The sequence below is a fragment of the Myxocyprinus asiaticus genome, chromosome 46 (genome assembly GCF_019703515.2).
Source record: "Myxocyprinus asiaticus isolate MX2 ecotype Aquarium Trade chromosome 46, UBuf_Myxa_2, whole genome shotgun sequence".
NCBI classification, from domain to species: Eukaryota; Metazoa; Chordata; class Actinopteri; order Cypriniformes; family Catostomidae; genus Myxocyprinus; species Myxocyprinus asiaticus.
The window spans coordinates 10,018,180-10,037,997 of NC_059389.1; the positions used below are offsets into that span (position 1 = coordinate 10,018,180).

General features: G+C 35.9%; 1 protein-coding gene across 1 annotated transcript in view; it reads right to left on the reverse strand.

The window, feature by feature from the left end:
- Positions 1-19,591, reverse strand: part of LOC127435924 (NT-3 growth factor receptor-like) — a 306,013-nt gene extending 286,422 nt beyond the window's left edge. Inside the window, exon 1 of the mRNA XM_051689735.1 lies at positions 19,090-19,591. Within this exon, the coding sequence (XP_051545695.1) occupies positions 19,090-19,334 (245 nt within the window). The 5' untranslated portion in view covers positions 19,335-19,591. The remainder of the gene's footprint in view (positions 1-19,089) is intronic.
- Between the last annotated feature and the right edge of the window lie 227 nt (positions 19,592-19,818).

Genomic DNA, 19,818 nt, shown 5'->3' on the forward strand with positions numbered 1-19,818 from the left:
CTTTGAAACTGTAGCTTGCCAAGCTACAAGCTGCTCAGCTGTTCATAAATCAAAGTAGTTAAAACTATAGTCGAGCTACCCTTTAAAAAAGTAGTTAGCTACTGACAACTACAAGCTACTAAAAGAAAGTAGCAAGTGACTTTGAAGCTACTTAATGTGACAGTATCTTTTTAAATATATCCCTAGCTGATGATATCATTTATAATTTAATTAGAGTATTTTTTTATGGCAAAAAACAAAAACAAAACTTTTCTACTATAAAAATTTATTTAAAAGCATTTAAAAAAAAGTAAACTGCCACACAGGGACTCAAATCTAAAATCTGTTCATGAACTGTCCAAACAAACAGATTCATTAGAATTAATTGATCCTTCCAATTCAATGCAACATATGAGTGAGAGGACATTTATGGTGAACCAATTCAATAATGAATCAGACTTCTCAACACTAAATATGAGAGAGAGGACCATTTAGTACAAACTAGTTCACCGGAATGAATCAGACTTTCCAACGTTAGAGAGGACCGTTTAGTACGAACCAATTCACTAGAATGAATCAGACTTTACAACGTTAGAGAGGACCGTTTAGTACGAACCAATTCACTAGAATGAATCAGACTTTCCAACATGACAGAGGACCGTTTAGTACGAACCAATTCACTAAAATAAATCAGACTTTCAAACGCTACATATGACAGAGGGGACCGTTTAGGATCAAACTATTCACTAGAATGAATCAGACTTTCCAACTCTAAATATGGTAGAGAGGACAGTTCAAGATGAACAGATTCACTAGAATGAATCAAATGTTCCAAATGCTACATATGAGAGAGAGAACTGTTTAGGATGAACCAATTCATAGATTGAATCAGTCTTTCCAAAGCTACATAAGAGAGAACTCTTTAGGATGAAATGATTCACTATGAATGAAACATAATTTGAATAATACTGTACCTCAGGCTCAGTTCAATCGGCTGTAAAGCTACATGTGCAAACAAATGTAAAATAAAAAATGTGATGTAGTGTTTGGTCACACTACACTGCTACTTGTTGTAAAAAGTAGCTTGCTACTTGAAAAGATACTCTGTTTTAGAAGCAGCTAAGCTACTGTCTTGCAACTGAAAAGTGTGGTTAAGTTAGTAGCATCGCTACTTGTAGTTAGTTACTCTCCTCAACACTGGAAAAATGCTGATGGAAAATAGAGAATGGAGGATTCTGGCTGAGAGGATCTTCTCATTTTGTGGATTTAATTAGGCTGTGAGTTATACAGATACGGGGTTAGACTTAAAGGTATGATCCAAGGGCTTGGCTCATTCCAAGGGGTATTCTTAACAAGTCAAGGGGGGTGGTGCGTCTTTCAGCAAAGACCATTAAGGAAGTAGATATCATCAATCCCTAAACTCATCTTCTCTGGAGAAATGGATGTGAAAATATCTCCTCTTTCTTTCTCGCAGTCTCTCGTTCTCAATAGACCTGCAATTAAAGCTTTGGAGAAAGAGACTTTCAGCTGTTTTTTCTTTTTTTTTTTTTTTTCAGCACTCTTCCATACAGAGACACCAAGTTGAAGCATTCAGAAAAACATTAATTTAACCAATCTAGCCAATCAAGAGCTGACATGAAACACAGGATATCTCTTTCAATTAATTCTTGCTATACTGCCTGGATAACATTCAGAAAATGTTGTACTTGCTTGTTTTGATTATAGGGGGTTACCTTCCAGTTTTTTGGTTGGTTATAGGGTTAAATGTATTACGTCGTCATAGGAACGAAGTTGTAAAATTAGATATAACTTTACACAGAAAAGGTTAGGAAGTGATTTTATCACACTAAAATCATATAACACCAATACTGTTTATGTCTTTTGGTTACAAATTTGAAACAGTGAGGAACAAGACCAAAAAAAAAAAATCTATTTTGTTGTAATCAACATTATGCAACAAATACTGTCTCTCCAAAGTAAAACATTGCAACAAAAATATGACTCGAACATTTTCACCTGCTGACGGCTTAAATCGCAGAGATCTGACAAAATCAGAAGTAATTTCTAAGCAAAAGCAAAAGTAATGTCTAAATGGTCCTAGGTTCCCATGGGAAATCCTGGATGCTCTGACATACCACCGCACTGAATGTTTCATGAACGTCCGCACAGCCAGTGGCCAGAGAAGATAAACTGAACCCATTTCCATAGTTATTTGTCTTCTTTATCCACAATATCCCTGAGTCCCATGATGCTTTGCGGGCGATGTGGGCTGATCTTCCGGTTAAGCGTAAAAAATTAATATGTTTTGTACTAACGCAGCATTAAAAATGACAGAAACTTGAGAACAAATGATCACAGAATGATAGTGAGGCGATATTGTTCTTCCCCACCTATCTGTTAATGATTATGGGTTGAGGATGATGGCCAAATATTGCAAATAGAAGCATTTTAGTTTTTTTGTTGAGTCTTTATCCATCGATGGAAGAACATGTGCAGACTAACCTGAAAAGCTATGTAGCCTATTAGTGCCTTCACAGCTGTAAAGTTGGACATGTTTTGAGAACTGTAGATAATTATGTTTATTTTAAAGCATATATTGAGTCTAGTCAGAACCTGAAGAGTTTGTTGTACCGAGATGATGTACTTACTGCAGATACAAGGGAGGTCCAGACAGCAGGATGCTCGTGTATTACAGGACTCAGGCGATGAGACTGTCATGCTGCCTTTTTTCAGATACTATACAATTAATTTGTGGGAGATTACTGTGTAGTAAACTCAATCTAGCTTTATAATTGTTAGTTTACATACATAATCTCCGTATCTAAATGCTATAACATTCATGAAATATTTTAGTGTTGACTGAACAACTGATCCTGTTGATAGATTGAATTTATTGTTCTTGTGTAGGAAATAATGATGTTTTAGCAGCCACACAATAAACTGTACCATACAAAAAGAACTACATGCAATACAAATAAACATGTTTATTTGGACATACATTATAAACGTTGTAAAGAAAAGTTCAATGTCCTCTGTAAAGCATTTGGTACTGAATTAATGTCCACACTGTTTTCCAAATCACCTTTTCCCCTTTAAGGAAGACAAGCACATTCTGCAAAGACACTCAGAAGAAAGTGAATTGCAGGCAGGAAAAATGCAGGAAAGAGGAAAATCAGAATACAGTTAATTATTCTGATTGAAGAAGCAGCATCTGGGACAGGAGCGCTGTTCTATGCGAGTGGTTTCTGATCATAATATTGCTGTTTTAGACAAAATTTAGTTTCTCTTGATTATTAGGATAACAACTGCACACATTGGCTGGGACATTTTTAAGACATCTTACAACATATAAAAAGCAAGAATCTAACCGCATGACATGCAAGCAAGCAGTGACCGGCTACATACAAAATGCCAACCAATCGCACTTCCGCTAGCCAGTCAGAAATTCCACCCACCTTGCGAAATACAGTGGACTCGCTGAGAATATTGTGGATACTTCCCACCAATATTGCCAAATCAAATTTAACACTCCCCTTAATTGTTCAGACCTAACAGGATATTAAATGTTTAGTCCTTTTTAAATGTTCTATTAATTTTTATTCTTTAGGCTTGAAATATTTAAAAAGTCACTTAAATCAAATTCCAATTATCAACCTAAAACATCCCGTTGGGTGACATGGTTGTAATTATTTAGGGAAAAAAGTAACAGTGGTGTGCTCTCTAAGATTCCAAAGCAATTATGAATTAATTAAAACCAGATATCCCCATGAATTAGTGATGCATGTACGTGAACTAAATATCCATTGTTGATGTTCTATGCTCATATCAGTTTTCAAGCTTTAATTATGGCAAATTATGGTCATATAATTGCATGTTTTTACTTAAAGGCATGACCTGTCTAGGCCATTTGTGCTTGACAGTAAAAATACTCTAGGGTTTTAAAGTGAGCCGCCCTGCATTCTAACAATATAAGACATGAAGAGAAAATGGAAGCAGCACTCCCTTCTCCCTCTCTCTATTCGTATTTGTTTTAGCTAAATGAAAGCCAGGCCAGGCAAAAAAGTCTCTGATGCACTGAAAACTATATATAAAGCAAGGAATAAAACAGGAAAATCAATGACCCCTGCAAAACAGCTCAGGTAAAACACAAACTTTCATCAGATGTTTTTATCGATATGCAGACTTTAATATGCATAAACGATATGATAGGTGTGGGTAAGAAACAGATCAATATTGAAGTCCTTTTTTTACTATCAATCTCAACTTTCACTTTCAATTTCACATCTGAAAGTCACATGAGGCACCAGTTTAGTTTCACTTTCACATCTGTAAGTGAAAGTGGAGATTTATAGTATAAAAGGACTTAAATATTAATCTGTTTCTTCCCCAGACCTATCATATCGCTTCTGAAGATATGGATTTAACCACTGGAGTCTTATGGATTACTTTTATGCTGCTTTTATCTGCTTTTTGGACCTTCCTATTTCTGGCCACCATTCACTTGCATTGAAAGGACCAACAGAGTGGAGATATTCTTCTAAAAATCTTTGTTTGTGTTCTGCAGAAGAAAGAAAGTAATACACATCTGGGAGGGTGAGTAAATGATGAGAGAATTGTTTTATTTTTGGGTGAACTATCCCTTTAAGATCACGAAAAACACTAATTCTATCAAGTGTGTCCAAACTTTTCACTGGTAGTTTTGACATATCCTCAGTGTTTTACAGCACCCTCCCATAGTATGCTTGAAGCATTGTGTTTAATGTCTGAATGAGACTGCACCAGCCAGTAAAGGAATCGGTTGTTCCTTTTGCATTTTGTGTAGCTGTCTTACTGTGTTTGCTGGATGTTGATATCAGCACCATGGGCTGGTGGACGGAGGATGAAGGGAGTTTGACGGGGGTGGAGGAGCTATTTGTGAATGCACAGGACATGCATTGGCTCCGCTCTCATTAAAACTCCTCTCACGGTGGAGGATGATCACTGCCCACACCCTCTGTGAGGATTTCCTGTAATGCAGTCTGGGTAAGGATTTACAAATGAAACAAAAGTGGGAGCACTGATCTGGAATCAGGTGACCGAATTTTCATTGTTGGGTGAACTATTCCTTTAAGAAATGTTATCGTACTATTTTTCCTCCAAATCTGTGGTCAACCATACAGTTGTGATGCAATCAAGAAAGCCTCCAAATGACAGATGGAAAATACAGATTTGCCATTAAAAGCAGGTGCAGAAATGCTTCTCTCCTTTTCAGTTTTAGGAAATTAAAAAATCTTCAGCAGCAGCTGGGTAATTAGGCAGATGGATTTTGGCTCTTGGCCACCCTTCACCACTCACCCAAACTGATTCTCGTAAATGAGATGGCCAGGTCAGAGCACCTGTTAGACAGCTTGAAAACTTTTCATTATCAAAGAAAACATCTTCGCAACATCTTTTTAACAACAGGACAACAGTCAAGGTCTCCAATACATAAGTGACCACCAAAAGTGGCCATTTCAATCATACTGAGACATGATAATGGCCATACCTACAAACTTATAGTGAAGACGTTTGATCTGTTGCAGTGTAGTGTAAATGCTAGGCATAAAACATTCTCTTGTACACATTTATATGTTATGTAAGCCAACATTATAATTATTTTGATTATAAAAATAAGTCAATAAGCTTGATATAAGGCAAACATCAATATTACTATTGCTTAAACTTAGAGTTAGGAAAATCTAGTCTTAAATGTAATATCTTAAGGTATATTTGAATTTTTGGATTATATGGCAGTATGAAGGATTCACTAACATGTAAAGTTTTCTCAAAATTGCTACTTTTATAATCCCCTACTGAGTTTAGGTTTTAGCACGACCCACTTTATATTAGGTTGACTAAACTACTATGTACTTAACCATTTGATACAATGTACTTATTATGTACACACATGTTGTTGCATTGTAGTTGCATTTAAAGAACTTGCATTTAATTACATTTGTAGTTACACTGTTAACTTTACCCTTATCTCAATCCTTACCCCAAAACCTAATTCTAACCCCTAATCCTAACCCTACCCTTACTCCTAAACCTACCCATACCTCAACCTCAGTAGCAGCAAATGTGGGAATTTTGCAGAACAACATGTAGTTACACAGTAAATGCATAGTCTTTTATGTATTTAATGTTAGTACATAGTAGTTAGGGCGTACATTAAATCTAAGAATAAGCCACATATCAAGTTTGGTATGAGATGGCAGTGCATTTATACAGGTGTCCTAGGACTTGGATTACAAACAAGTTTTCAAGACATCATCACAATGACCTTATAGAGACTCAGCCCTCTAGGAGTTGGAAGGAACATTTCATTACACAGAGAAACGCCAGAGATAGGAAGCACAATCCCACTTAGCCTCTCATCACAGAAAGGCTCCCCAGAATCCTAAACAGCCCAAAAAACATGAGGGAAAAGTGATACGCGGCTAAACCCAACCTGCATCCGCCTGGCGCAGGTGCTTTCTAAAACGCTCAATCCCATTCATGATGCCAACTTGTGTTTTCTGCCATGACTCCCTATGAATAACAATGAGTAATGGACCTCTGGTATTTCATAATCTCTTGTAGTTAGAACATCCTCTAAAGGGCTTTTTGGCTTTAGAACGTCAGTCAAAATCAAAATGTTTTAGTAGTACGCCCTGTATAGGCTTACATGTGATATACAGTATACTACAAATGTATGGCTTAGTGGAGAGATTTAAAATGTGCTAGAGGAATATTTGCAATGACAATGTGGATTACTTGCAAAAAACTAAAACAAAATAAAAACGTAGATAGCAGGGGCAGTGGTCCTAAAAAGTATTTGGACACTTAAGCCACACTTTAAAACATGAATGCCATTGCATCTGATACAAAATATCAAACCAAGTGGCATCTGCAAACAAATGATGCTAGAGCTTGTCTCAGAAATAACTTCAGTTTTCTGAGCCATCTTTTTAATAACTTTTAACCAGCTGGTTTTAAGGTGATTTTTAGTGGATGTATGAAGTAAGTTCCTTTCAAGTTCACACGGGTGTCCTAGCAGAGTATCCACAGGTGTAGTTCATCACATTAACTATGGACATGTTGTATACATAAAGTTTGGCAACCAGAAAGCATGCATTTCTTCTTTTATTTCTTTAGTTTTTTTTTTTTGACCTAATTTTAAATCTTAAACCTAACACACTTCTTGTTATATGTGATGCTTGAAAAATTTGTATTTCTTTAACATAAATGCCACTTGGTTTCATATTTCGTTATATATAATGCAAAGACATTCATACGTTTTTAAATGTTGCCTAAAGGGATACTTTACTCAAAAATGCAAATTCTGTCATAATTTACTCACCCTCATTTTGTTCCAAACCCATATGCCTTTTCTCTTCTGTGAAACACAGAAGTACATGTTAAGCAGAATTTTAGCCTTAGTCACCATTCACTTTCATTGTATGTAAAAGAAGATGCAATGAAAGTGAATGTTGACTGAAGCTAAATTTGGCCTATCCATATTCTCAACATTCTGAACTATCCCTTTAAGTGTGCAAATCATTTTTGGGGCCACTGTATACTCAAATGTGTTTTACACAGTAAAGTCCTTTCTAAATCCAGTTTCTTATATTCTTTGTCTATTCAACCAAATAAAATAAAAAGAGAAAAATATCTCCAGGTCTGGTATGGACGTCCTTTTCAAAGGTAGCAAAATTATAAGAACTCAGGCAAGCATGAAAACTGCATGGCATGACGCCGCTACTGCCTACCTGTGGACGCCTCTCATCTGCCGTCTGCCAGCTAACCAAAAAATGAACTGCTCAGGATCATCCAGACTGTTCCACAGTCTATCAGGCGCTTCATTAGCCATGCAATGAATAAAAGATCAGCAGCAAGCAAGAGGGATAGAAAAAAATTAGAGCGAGAATGGGTGAGAGAGAGAAAAAGAGAGAATGAAAACGAAGGAAATCTAAAACAGCAGCAGGCGAAATTACCTCCAACATGTCCATGATTGAAGCCCACTCCCTTGTATTATCCGCGGTCTGTGGCACCGAATATTCTAGATTGGAATGTCACTGTTACATTTATTCTATTACTTTTGCCCCATTCAATAATGTTCTATTGAATTAGGAGAATTGCTGAGATGGGCTTATGTTACATTAACTTTCATCATGGCATTGGCTAAAAATTGCCTCACTACCGCACAAAAAGAGACACAATAATTGTCCATTCACAATTTTGCTAGTTAGAAAGAGATTGAATTCATTTTTATGTTTTGCAAAGAGCCAATGAGGTAAAGGGCTACTGTATATCATGTGTTGAAAGCAGAGAGTGATCCATATTTCATCATGGTCTATGGGCCCTACGAGTCCACTCTAAATATCAGGATGATGACATTATGGCAAATAAAAGTTGCATCATGTAAAAAACCTGCCTTGTCCCTTGCCCACCAGTTAATGCAATAAATAAATAAATAAATAAAAACAGAATTTTTAAAGACAAATTAAATATCCCCCAAAAGCCACTACAAAGCTATGAGAACTGTTCACTTCCATTTCACAGAAGGTTACAGATAAAAGCTGGCATGGTCAACAATATGACCTGGAGAAACACAGAACATATGGTCATTGTGATCAAGCACTTCAAGATTTTCCAAATCTATACAAATCTACAACACTGCATTCATTCCTCCCCATTTAATATTCAGTAAACCTAAATTTGACCTTGAGCTTTCTGGCTGTCATTCCTTCAACTGAGTGCATTCAACCAAATTTAGGGAACGATTACCCATCAAACACGCAAACAGAAGTGTTCACAGTATGGGGTCTGACGAAGCACTGTGTAACTTATTTGAATAAGCAGCAGGAGGAGGGGATGGCATGCACATATTTTTGCACCACACTGTTTGACGCAACACAGGCCGTCATTTTGCCTCAACTTCCTACTGTTATTTAGTGTCACATGGAGCCAGGGAGTTACAGCTAGAACAGGCTTATGAATAATTTGAAAAAAACGTTATTGTTTTTTTCTACACTGTTTAATATAGTATAGACAGTTATATCATACTATATTATGGGCTGCATCTAAGATATATGGGCTGTATCTGTATATATATATATATATATATATATATATATATATATATATATATATATATATATATAAGGGTAATTTGTCAAACAATGTTAAAGATCAGTGTTGGATTAAAAAATTATAGTCTAGTCTTAGACTAAACCCTTAAAGCCTAGTTTCAGACTAACATTTCAAGCCTAGTCATGGATTTAACTGTTAAAACATAGTCTTGGGCCAATATTTAAAGCCTAATCTTGGACTAAACCCTCAAAGTCTAGTCTTGGACTAACATTTAGATCCTAGTCATTGACTAAACCCTTAAAGCTAAGTCTTGGGCCAATATGTAAAGCCGAATCTTGGACTAAACCCTCAAAGTCTAGTCTTGGACAAACCATTAATTCTTAGTCTTAAACTAAACATGTAAAGCCTGGTCTTGGACAAACATTTAAAGCCTAGTCATGGACTAAACCCTTAAAGCTAAGTCTTGGGCCAATATTTAAAGCCTAATTTTGGACTAAACCCTCAAAGTCTAGTCTTGGAATAACCCTTAAATCTTAGTCTTAAACTAAACATATAAATCCTGGTCTTGGACTAGCATGTAAAGCCTAGACATGGACTAAACCCTTAAAGCTAAGTCTTGGGCCAATATTTAAAGCCTAATCTTGGATTAAACCCTCAAAGTCTAGTCTTGGACTAACCCTTAAATCTTAGTCTTAAACTAAACATGTAAATCGTGGTCTTGGACTAGCATGTAAAGCCTAGACATGGACTAAACCCTTAAAGCTAAGTCTTGGGCCAATATGTAAAGCGAATCTTGGACTAAACCCTCAAAGTCTAGTCTTGGACAAATCCTTCATTCTTAGTCTTAAACTAAACATGTAAAGCCTGGTCTTGGACAAACATTTAAAGCCTAGTCATGGACTAAACCCTAAAGCTAAGTCTTGGGCCAATATTTAAAGCCTAATCTTGGATTAAACCCTCAAAGTCTAGTCTTGGACTAACCCTTAAATCTTAGTCTTAAATTAAACATGTAAATCCTGGTCTTGGACTAGCATGTAAAGCCTAGATATGGACTAAACCCTTAAAGCTAAGTATCGGGCCAATATTTAAAGCCTAATATTGGGCTAAACCCTCAAAGTCTAGTCTTCGACTAATCCTTAAATCTTTGTCTTGAACTAAACATGTAAAGTCTAGTATTGGACCAACATTTAAAGCCTTATCTTGGACTAAACATTTAAAGCCAAGCCTTGTACTAACATTTAAAGCCTAGTCTTGAACTAAACCCTTAAAGACTAGTCTTGGACCAACATCATGGACTAAACATACAAAGCCAAGTCAAACCCTTAAATCATTGTCTTTTATTAAACCCATCAAGCTTAGTCTTGGACCACACTGTAATAGTGGTTTTCCATTAAAACCATATACAGGAAAAACCCTATTAACCATCAAAGACCATTTCAAAAAGAAATGATATATACTGTACATGGACATTTCAGGAAACCAAATGGGGATTTTTTATTGGTTCTTTGGTGTCAGTTACTATGCAGGTCTTTAGACTAGACCTCCCACTTTGTAAACAACTCTACCCCATCCCATCAGCCCAACATTACACAAACTGCTCATTTCAGTTTCACGGAAAATAATCTTGGTTCAATACCACACGTCAAATACTGCCCCATTTCAATGACATGCCGGGATAATTTATGACTGAAGGCGCTCACCTAATACAACATGTAAAATGGAAAATCCGGTTATCGGGACTCTATACTGATTAACATGGCATAGCAAGACCCTGACCGTCACATATTCATATCTGCAGCCACACTGTAAGGGTCTTTGGAGTTCTGTTTCTTATTGATTTTTTTTGCCATTATGGTTATCATAAAGAGTGCCTCCAGACACAAAATGATCATGAGGGGTTATGAAAATGTATGCACTAAGGACAGTAGTAGGTCAGGACCAGCTAGCGTTCCCTCACGTACTCTTTTCAAAATCCATAATTTGCACATTAGCGAAAGCGTTGCATTGTTTTGGGCTGTTTAAGTGGCCTGTTAAAAGGGCCTTGTGTCTAAAATAATATTGAAAATAATAATGTACATGATGTGGTTATTCATGCATGTGCTTAGATTGCCAATATCATAGCATAATGATAAACAAAAAGCTTTTTAAGCTTTCAGTGTCAAAGAAAAGGTTGCACAAGGGCTTCAGCAATAAGGCAAGCTACCCTGGTAGAGTTTTTAGATTGAGAACGTCAACAAGCACCAGTCCTAACGCAGACATTTATTTTCTTTTGATCCAGCGTCTATGGCTTTCAAAATTGTCAAACTGCACCTGCATTTCTCTAAATATATATATATATATATATAAGACTTTGTGGGGACTTTATTTTGACTTCAGTCCATAACTAGCAAACAAGAGGGAATGCTTATTTTGTCATTGTAAAAGCCTTTAAGCCAATAAGACCAAATGGTTTTCAAAAAGAATGACTTTTGTTATGCATGAGGCCATTTTGATTTTCTTACAAAAAGAAGGAGAGCTACTGATTACTAAAACTAAAGTGAAAGGGAGAGAGGAAACAGTTTAAAGCAGTTTAGCTTCTAATCTTAAGACTCTAATTAGGATAGAATAAACACTGTAAGGCTGAATTTACTTTAACCCTCATGTTCTGTTGAAATGTATATGAATTTACATAAACTTGATTAAATGTTTGGGGTCTCAGATACCCCAATGCTGTATGTGCAATTTTATTTATTTATTACTTAATCTTTGACCCAATCAAAACTCAGTTGACATATATTATTGAAGATTTATCCCTCTGTTGTATCACAAAACAGGCATTCACTTTTCAAAAAGGTGATTTTTATCCAGAAAAGTAACATTGTTTCTGTTTGGGAACAATTTAATCCTCAGCAAATACACAATGTACTGTAGTAAAATATAATAAAACAAATACAAATATGAAAATTCTAGTTCTCAAGCTTTACAAGGGGTCTCACAGACTCAAACAGAAGTAATGCAAAAAAAAAAAAAAAAAAAAAAAAAAAGAAAAAGAAAAGAAAAAATGTATGGCATATGTTTAAGTATATTATCAAGCTCAAATTATTTCTATAATCAGTTCTCATAAGATTAAGAAAAGTCATGAGGAATCCTCCTGATACCTTAATGTTAATATAGTTCTTAAGCTATTAAAGGAATGTTCCATGTTCAATACAAGTTAAGCTAGTCACACTTTATGTTAGGTGGCCTTTACTACTATGTACTAACATTTAATACATACAAGACTATGTATTTACTGTGTAACTACATGTTGTTCTACAAAATTCCCACATTTGCTGCTACTGAGGTTGAGGTATGGGTAGGTTTAGGAGTAAGGGTATGGTTAGGATTAGGGGTTAGAGTTAGGTTTTGGGGTAAGGGTTGGGTTAGGGGTAAAGTTAACAGTGTAACTACAAATGTAAATAAATGCAAGTACTTCAAATGTAATTACAATGCAACAACATGTATGTACATAATAAGTACATTGTATCAAATGATTAAGTACGTAGTAGTTGAATGAATGAATGAATGAATGAATAGGCCACCTAATATAAAGTGGGTCCATTAAGCTCAATCGACAGCATTTGTGGCATAACGTTGTTTACCACAAAGAATAATTTTGACTCGTCCGTGCTTTATTTAAAAAAAATAAAAATAAACAGTTACAGTAAGACTCTAATATTTGAAGTGAATGGGGCCAGTCCATAAACTTTCAAATTCACACTCTTTCAAATGTAAAACCATGAGATGCAAACATTGCACGTGCCAACATGATCTTAGTGTGATAAAACTGCTTAATAGGGGTGTAACGGTTCACTCATCTCACGATTCGTTTCGGTTCATGCTACTGAACTCACGGTTCCATTCACGATTCTTTAAACTAAGCCTAAATCAAGAAAAGTTACGATTTAAATTTTATATATATATATATATATATATATATATATATATATATATATATATATATTATTACTTTAAAGACATGCAGAACAGTTCCTTTCCTTTAAACTTTAGCGAAAAGTACTGTTCTTAAAAGTGCTAAAAGATCCATTAGAGATGTACTGCGACTAAAAAGCAGCCTAGAATAGGGCAATGGTGACACCAAATGGAAATATTAGCTAATAATTCTGCTTACTGAAAATACTTATACATATGCTGCTTACACACTCACTGATTACATACATTTAAAATATTTTAAATTAATATTTTTCTAAAATAATATTGTTTCTGATTACATCTAAATATTCTTTTCAAAAATACATATTGAATGGAAGTGCATGCTTATCCAGTTAAATAATAATTATTTACTGATTAAATCAAATGAGACATGACAACTAACATTAGGATTATATTTCCCCATAGCATTATTATACATAATATTCAGCATTATATACAGTAGATTAATATGGTTAATAACATTATTAATGTGATTAATGATTAGTATGATCATTAAACCTCTGTAAGCTTTAATTTTCTCTCGTGCAGCCAGAGTAGATCATTCTTGCGATTCAAATGGACATTCAATACCTCGCGCTGAAAAGGTGCGTCTTTCTCCTGCTCCTGGTTTCACTATCAGTTTCCGCAGTTTCAGCCGTACACTCACTGCACAACACCTGTGGCTGCTAGTGTGCAATGGTATTTCAGAGCTCCTTGTGTCCAACGAAGCAATTTACATTTGTATGGCTGCATTGCGTAGGCTCAGGACGTCACGCGTATTGGATAGAATAGATGCTAAAATACATATATATATATATTTATTTTTAAAAACCATCCCATCTTCACGATGCACATCGTCACATTTTTTAACCACGATATATCGTGCCACATAAAACCGTTACACCCCTACTGCTTACTAACATTATCTGTGTCATGTTATATCCAGTCCTGGGATTATTGGGTTTTGTTGTCATGACAATGAAATTGTAATATCGGATATAACATTACACAGATAAAGTTAGTAAGAAGTTTCACCACACTGAAATCATTCTAACACATATAATATTTACATCTTGTGGTTATACTTTGGAAACGATGAGTTTTGCATTTATGGACTGCCCCATTCACTTCCATTGAAGTGCTATATTAAAATCAGCAATTTTTGCTTTTTTTAATAAATAAGGGGATAGTCGCAATTATTTATTTATGGTAATCAGCATTATGCCACAAATGCTGTTTATTGAGCTTAACTTGTATTTAACCCGGAACATTACTTCAAAAGGTCTCTCAGACCCCCAAAAGAATGCATGGGTTAAGTACATCAGATCTTTTTGGAAAGGCTAGACCCTTCCTTAGTCTGACATTCACATGACATCTACAAAACTTGGCCTCAAAACAGCCAATAAATATTCAACACTACAGCAAGCATTTCCATAGTGTCCCTATCTCCATGACCTTTCCCACCAGGGTATAACAACCAAGGCATCAGGCATAAAAGCTGATGCAAATGAGATCCTACTGCTTTTCCTTAGATGCGGCACTCTGATCCCGGGCAGATAATAACCCTCTTCACCTCTCTAAGCCTCTCCTAGCACAACATATGCCATGGATGATTGCACAGCTTCTAACATGGTTTTCCAGCCACCATGTCAGACAGACCGTGCTGAAATTAGCTGGCCTTGCACATAATCACACCAGCAAAAAAAGAGTCACAGGTAGTGACCAGTCCGGCAAAAACTGGGTATCGAAGATTCGCAAATGTTTAGTCAACATTTTGCATAGTTAATGCCAACAAACTCTCTCAATAGCATCCTTTGAAGGAGAGAAAGTTTGATCGTCGCATAAGATGCGTAATTATGGATTCATTTGTGCCCCGAAGCTATTGTTTGATTAACCTTCATGCAGCAAATCAAGCAGGCAGGCAATGTAAAAAGAAAAAAAACTGTCCTCCTTATGCACGGCAAAGAGCAAAATATCGGTATAGAAGTGGTTTGAATTTCCATTAAAATGTTCTTCAATCAGTGACCTATTTTTTCATGGCTTTTCCATCTATCAAGCAGGTTCGTGCCATTCCTAATGGCTTTTATAGGTGCCGATTTGAAACGGGTGCTTTACTTTGAAAACATTTTGTGAAAAGCTTTGGTATTATTGAGGTGTGGAGATCTTTGCAAAGTACTGCAATTTAGATTTAGAGTCATTTTTAAGTAGACCTATCTCAAACTGTTGCAAATCCACTCTTTTTTAATCACACATGAAATTAGGCTTTTAAACAGTGGTCTATAGATACATACCCTTGAGACAGATGAATGGAGTTTAAATGGTCAATCAACAATAGTGAGTAAGTGACTTATTTTCTCACATTGGTATAAATTTAACGCATGTAGAATTCCTAATAAATCTCCTTAGCATGCTCAGTTCTTTGATGTGTAGAATAAAATAGCCACAGCAGCTTTGAAACTGTCTTTCAAAATGGGATACTCATGCCTTCCCTGTACAAAAAAATCCACAAATGCAATGGCAAAATAGTAATTTAGGCACTTTCTTGTTGACTTTAGTAGAACAGTATTACTGTATGCGAATACGCTTTCTCTAAATGTATCATCTGAATATACATTTCTATGAGTTTGACATGTGCTTAATTTACAGTTTATTCCACAAACTTGATTACTGAACAAGTATTATTTTTTTCCTAAATTTGTGGTTAAAAAATTAAAATAAAATAAAAACTGGCAGCTGTGTCTGCCAGAAATTCATCGTAAAAAATATAGTAACCATGTTTCAGGCATTACAGGATGTCATTTTGGAGCCTGTATAATTTACAGTACACAACTGTATATATAATTAAATGATATACAGTAATGTTAATATTCCAACCTATTAGAACAACAAAAATCTGCTTTACACTTTTAAATGTACGTTTAATCACCATAGTAACACAGGTGGAAAAACAAAAGGCAACATGATGACTTCAATTTCATTAAGAGTGGCCCTTCCAGGAAAAATGCCCAATAAATACAGTATGCATAGACAGTGTACACTAAAAATACACCATCAGGGTAGCACATGTGACACTAAAATAATGCAATAAACTTTAACTAAACAACATAAAATGTAACATACTGTATAAACACCCCAGTGCACGTGAACTGATATAAAAAATAGGAAGAAACATAAATATTTAAATAAAATATAATATAATCAGATGTGATGGGTCACACAGGGACTTCTGGTGAACTATTGTTTTTGAGTTATTGTTGAATTATTGTTTATCACCGTAATGTCAACAATTGTTTAACTAGTTGTATTTGTTAACATTAGTTAATGCACTATGAACTAACATGAACTAACAATGAACAACAGTATTTTATTAACTAACATTCATAAAAATTAATAAATGATGTAAAAAGTACAGTATATTTTCAGCTGTTTGTTCATGATACCTAATGCATAAACTAATGTTCACAAATGGAACCTTACTGTAAAGTTTACCAAAATATCTTACTTTTTACTTCTAAAAAACATATTTCTTATAATATTTTATTGTAAAATTACACATAGTGTCTTGTTAAAATCGAATTGTTCTCTGTACATGGTTTTGTTGTATTTAAAGTACATGGTTTGTTTGTTTTTAAAATAGCATTTTTACATTATTTTTCCATTAAAATTACGAATAAAAAATTACAGTGTAGCATAAAGAGTTAAATAAGAGGCATCTGATGTGAAATGCTGGTATTGTAGTTTTATATTCTGGTCATGTATTATGACATTCCATTAGCAAAATAAAAGAACGTCCTTGCTAATACAAAAATAGCATTATTGAGAGTACAAAAAAAGACAATTAGCGTAATGGATATGCTTGATGAAAACAAATGAGCTAGACTAAGGGTACTCGATTGGTCCGATGCACAAAATCGAAGACAAATAATACAAAGCTTGGAAAACAGACAGTAAATTGTAAAAGCTGCTAGCATGTAGCAAGGCTCACAAAAACACAAAAATATGCAAAACTGTAGTTAAATTTGGTGCTAACATAACTGTTTCACATTAGTCATATGTAAACCTAAAGGAAGTAATAGGCTATTAGAAGTTCATTCACAACTAATTACATCATTGGTTGTCCTTGAGTTCTCTGAATTGCACAAGCCATTAACTTGGCCTTGAATGTCAGAAAATTTTACATTTTCCCCTTTGGCACTGATAGTTCTCCCAACAATGAACCTTCTAGAGGCCAGAAGGAGCATCACCATCATTTGTAAACTGGTCAAGATTGTGGGAATACAATAGAAGTGGGTTGATGACTTGTTGGTAAATGCCAAGGCCTCATTTTCCCCGCTTTGCTGCCTTTAAAAACAGCATACACTGGCACAATCCACTTTCCAGTTAAAGGAGCTGTCCAGCATCTGGGGGTGCTGATCTCACTCCTCCTACTTCAAAACCGCCTCACAAATAAATCTTTAAAGCAAACAACTAATTTAACTGCTTAGTTGATGAAAGGACATGCACACATTACAGAGTTACACAACAAACAAACACGCTTCCTGACTTACACACTCTAAATGAGTGCTTAAGGCTTTCCAGTTTAGATGCTGGAAAAGGTTAACACTAGCCCCTCTAGTGGCCTTAAAAAGTGACTGGAAGAAACTGTTGAGCTCATACATCACATTATGCAGCTTGCCTGATAGAATTCAATGAAAAAATTGAATCCATTACAAAACAGGTTGTCATGGTATTCCCTGGATAGGCTACTGCCAACAAAGAATCAATCATGAATTGGGGTTTTGTTCCACCAAACCTGCTTTTTTGTTCTCAAAGCAGCACTGGCACAAATTATTCACATGGGAAAAAAACATGATCTGTCTACATTTGCACTTTCAATGCATTTATTGTTTTATATTATTGAAATTATATTGCTGAAAATTTAACATCAATCTGTGGCTTATCCCCAAAAAACAGTTCTGAGCCACAAGATGGCCCACAGTAGTGCAAATGAACCAATTTTTAGTCAGAATTACTGGAAAACTTTGAGGGAGAGTATTTATGTTTTCATCTCTTAAAACTAATAGCTTTCTCCATTGAAAATGTCATTATTTGGAAGGCCTAACCCACCGAAGAAAACAACATTAACGTTGTCTTTGCTTCAGGCGTTATTATTTATTCGCTCTGATCAGTTGAGGGCCATTACGCAGCTCCCATTATTTATCCTAAAAACCATCAGGGACCATCACAAAGACCATCATAGCCTGAAATGAGTTTATCCCCATTACAGCATAATGTTTCTTCCTGCTTTCCCTTACAGCTGCCTAATTCGACATCTAATTTCTCAAAAACATGCACTGGTTAGAACAGATTGGAAAGACAAGCTCTTAACTCTTTTCATTAATACACGCAGGTACGTGGGCTGTCAGGACTTTATAAACTCGTGCAAACATTTATTTCCTTTCTTTAACGAAGCAAAATGCACATTTCACGTAGTAGCTCACAACCGATGTAAAATGTGACAAAATTCCTTTTGGGATTCCTGTCATGAATACAAAGCAGCCTTAATAAAGACTCCTCTCTGTGAAGGCAAAACCAAGAAATTGTATATTTAACTTCAGATGTTGCGATCATTTTTTCCCCATGTATTTCGACATATAGATAATCCCAAGATAATATAAACGGAATACATTTTCACTCTGCTGAATTCAGAAAAAATAAATAAATAAATAAATAAATAATAAAAAAACAAAACAAATTGACGAATGATCTTAATGTTTCTTAAAAATGATCTTAAAAATTTTTGTTTCTACAACCTAGTACTTCCTCTAGGAGATATAGAGTCAAGATTATAATGTAGTTTCCCTGTTATTCCTGAGAATCTATTTTCCGTGAAGATTCAACTGCAAAGCTCTAATAAGAACATAGCAAACTGTTTGGCCAATTTAAGGACATTTTCAGGTGATCATTAAAATGCTTATAATCATTCCACACTTTAACACAAAGGCTGGAGTGAGTGGGCGAGCTGAGAGTTGATCTCAATGCACACATGGACTCAACATGTGACAGATACTTGTGCGCTTGACTTACATGGTGGAGATGTTCTCAAACAGGTCCGGGAGGCTGTTGGTGCTATTGCCGTCGTTCACGGTGTCCTGTAGCGCCAGGAGGGGAAAGAAATTTCCTTGGTAAGACTTATTGCAAAAGATGTCCGTGGTGGAACAAGCGCAGGTCGGCGGGCAGTCCAGCATGGAGCTCATGTAATTCTGGAAGATGCTGAGGAGATACAAGACCCTCCACCAGCAAACGCGGGGTGGGATGGAGAATAAATCCATGTTTCCAGATGCTTCCCTAAATATGTTATCTCCTTTTTGGGGGGAATGTTCAATTGCGAGAGCAGAGACAACGGTCCGGGTATCCGTATGATGGTGCGAGAGCGCGCACGGGTGCGTGGATGAGAGTGAAGGTATGTCAGATAAATGAGATTGCAGTTATGTCCCCAAATACTCCGTCAATGTAGAAAGGGGTCAAATATCACCTATTCCAGGCTGTCCTACTCTCCGGGCTGCATGGTACAGGCTTTCCCCGTCTCCTTGGTGCTGTTTGGCGCTTATAGTTCCAGGTTGGAGCTCCGACTTGAAGACTGAAGCGTCACAGCGCAATCAGAGGAGAGAGAGAGAGAGAGAGAGAGAGAGAGAGAGAGAGAGAGAGAGAGAGAGAGAGAGAGAGAGAGAGAGAGGGTTCATGCTCCGAGCATCAAGTCCCACCTACTGGGCAGATTAAAAACTGACGCACCTGAAGAAGAGCCGATCAAATCAG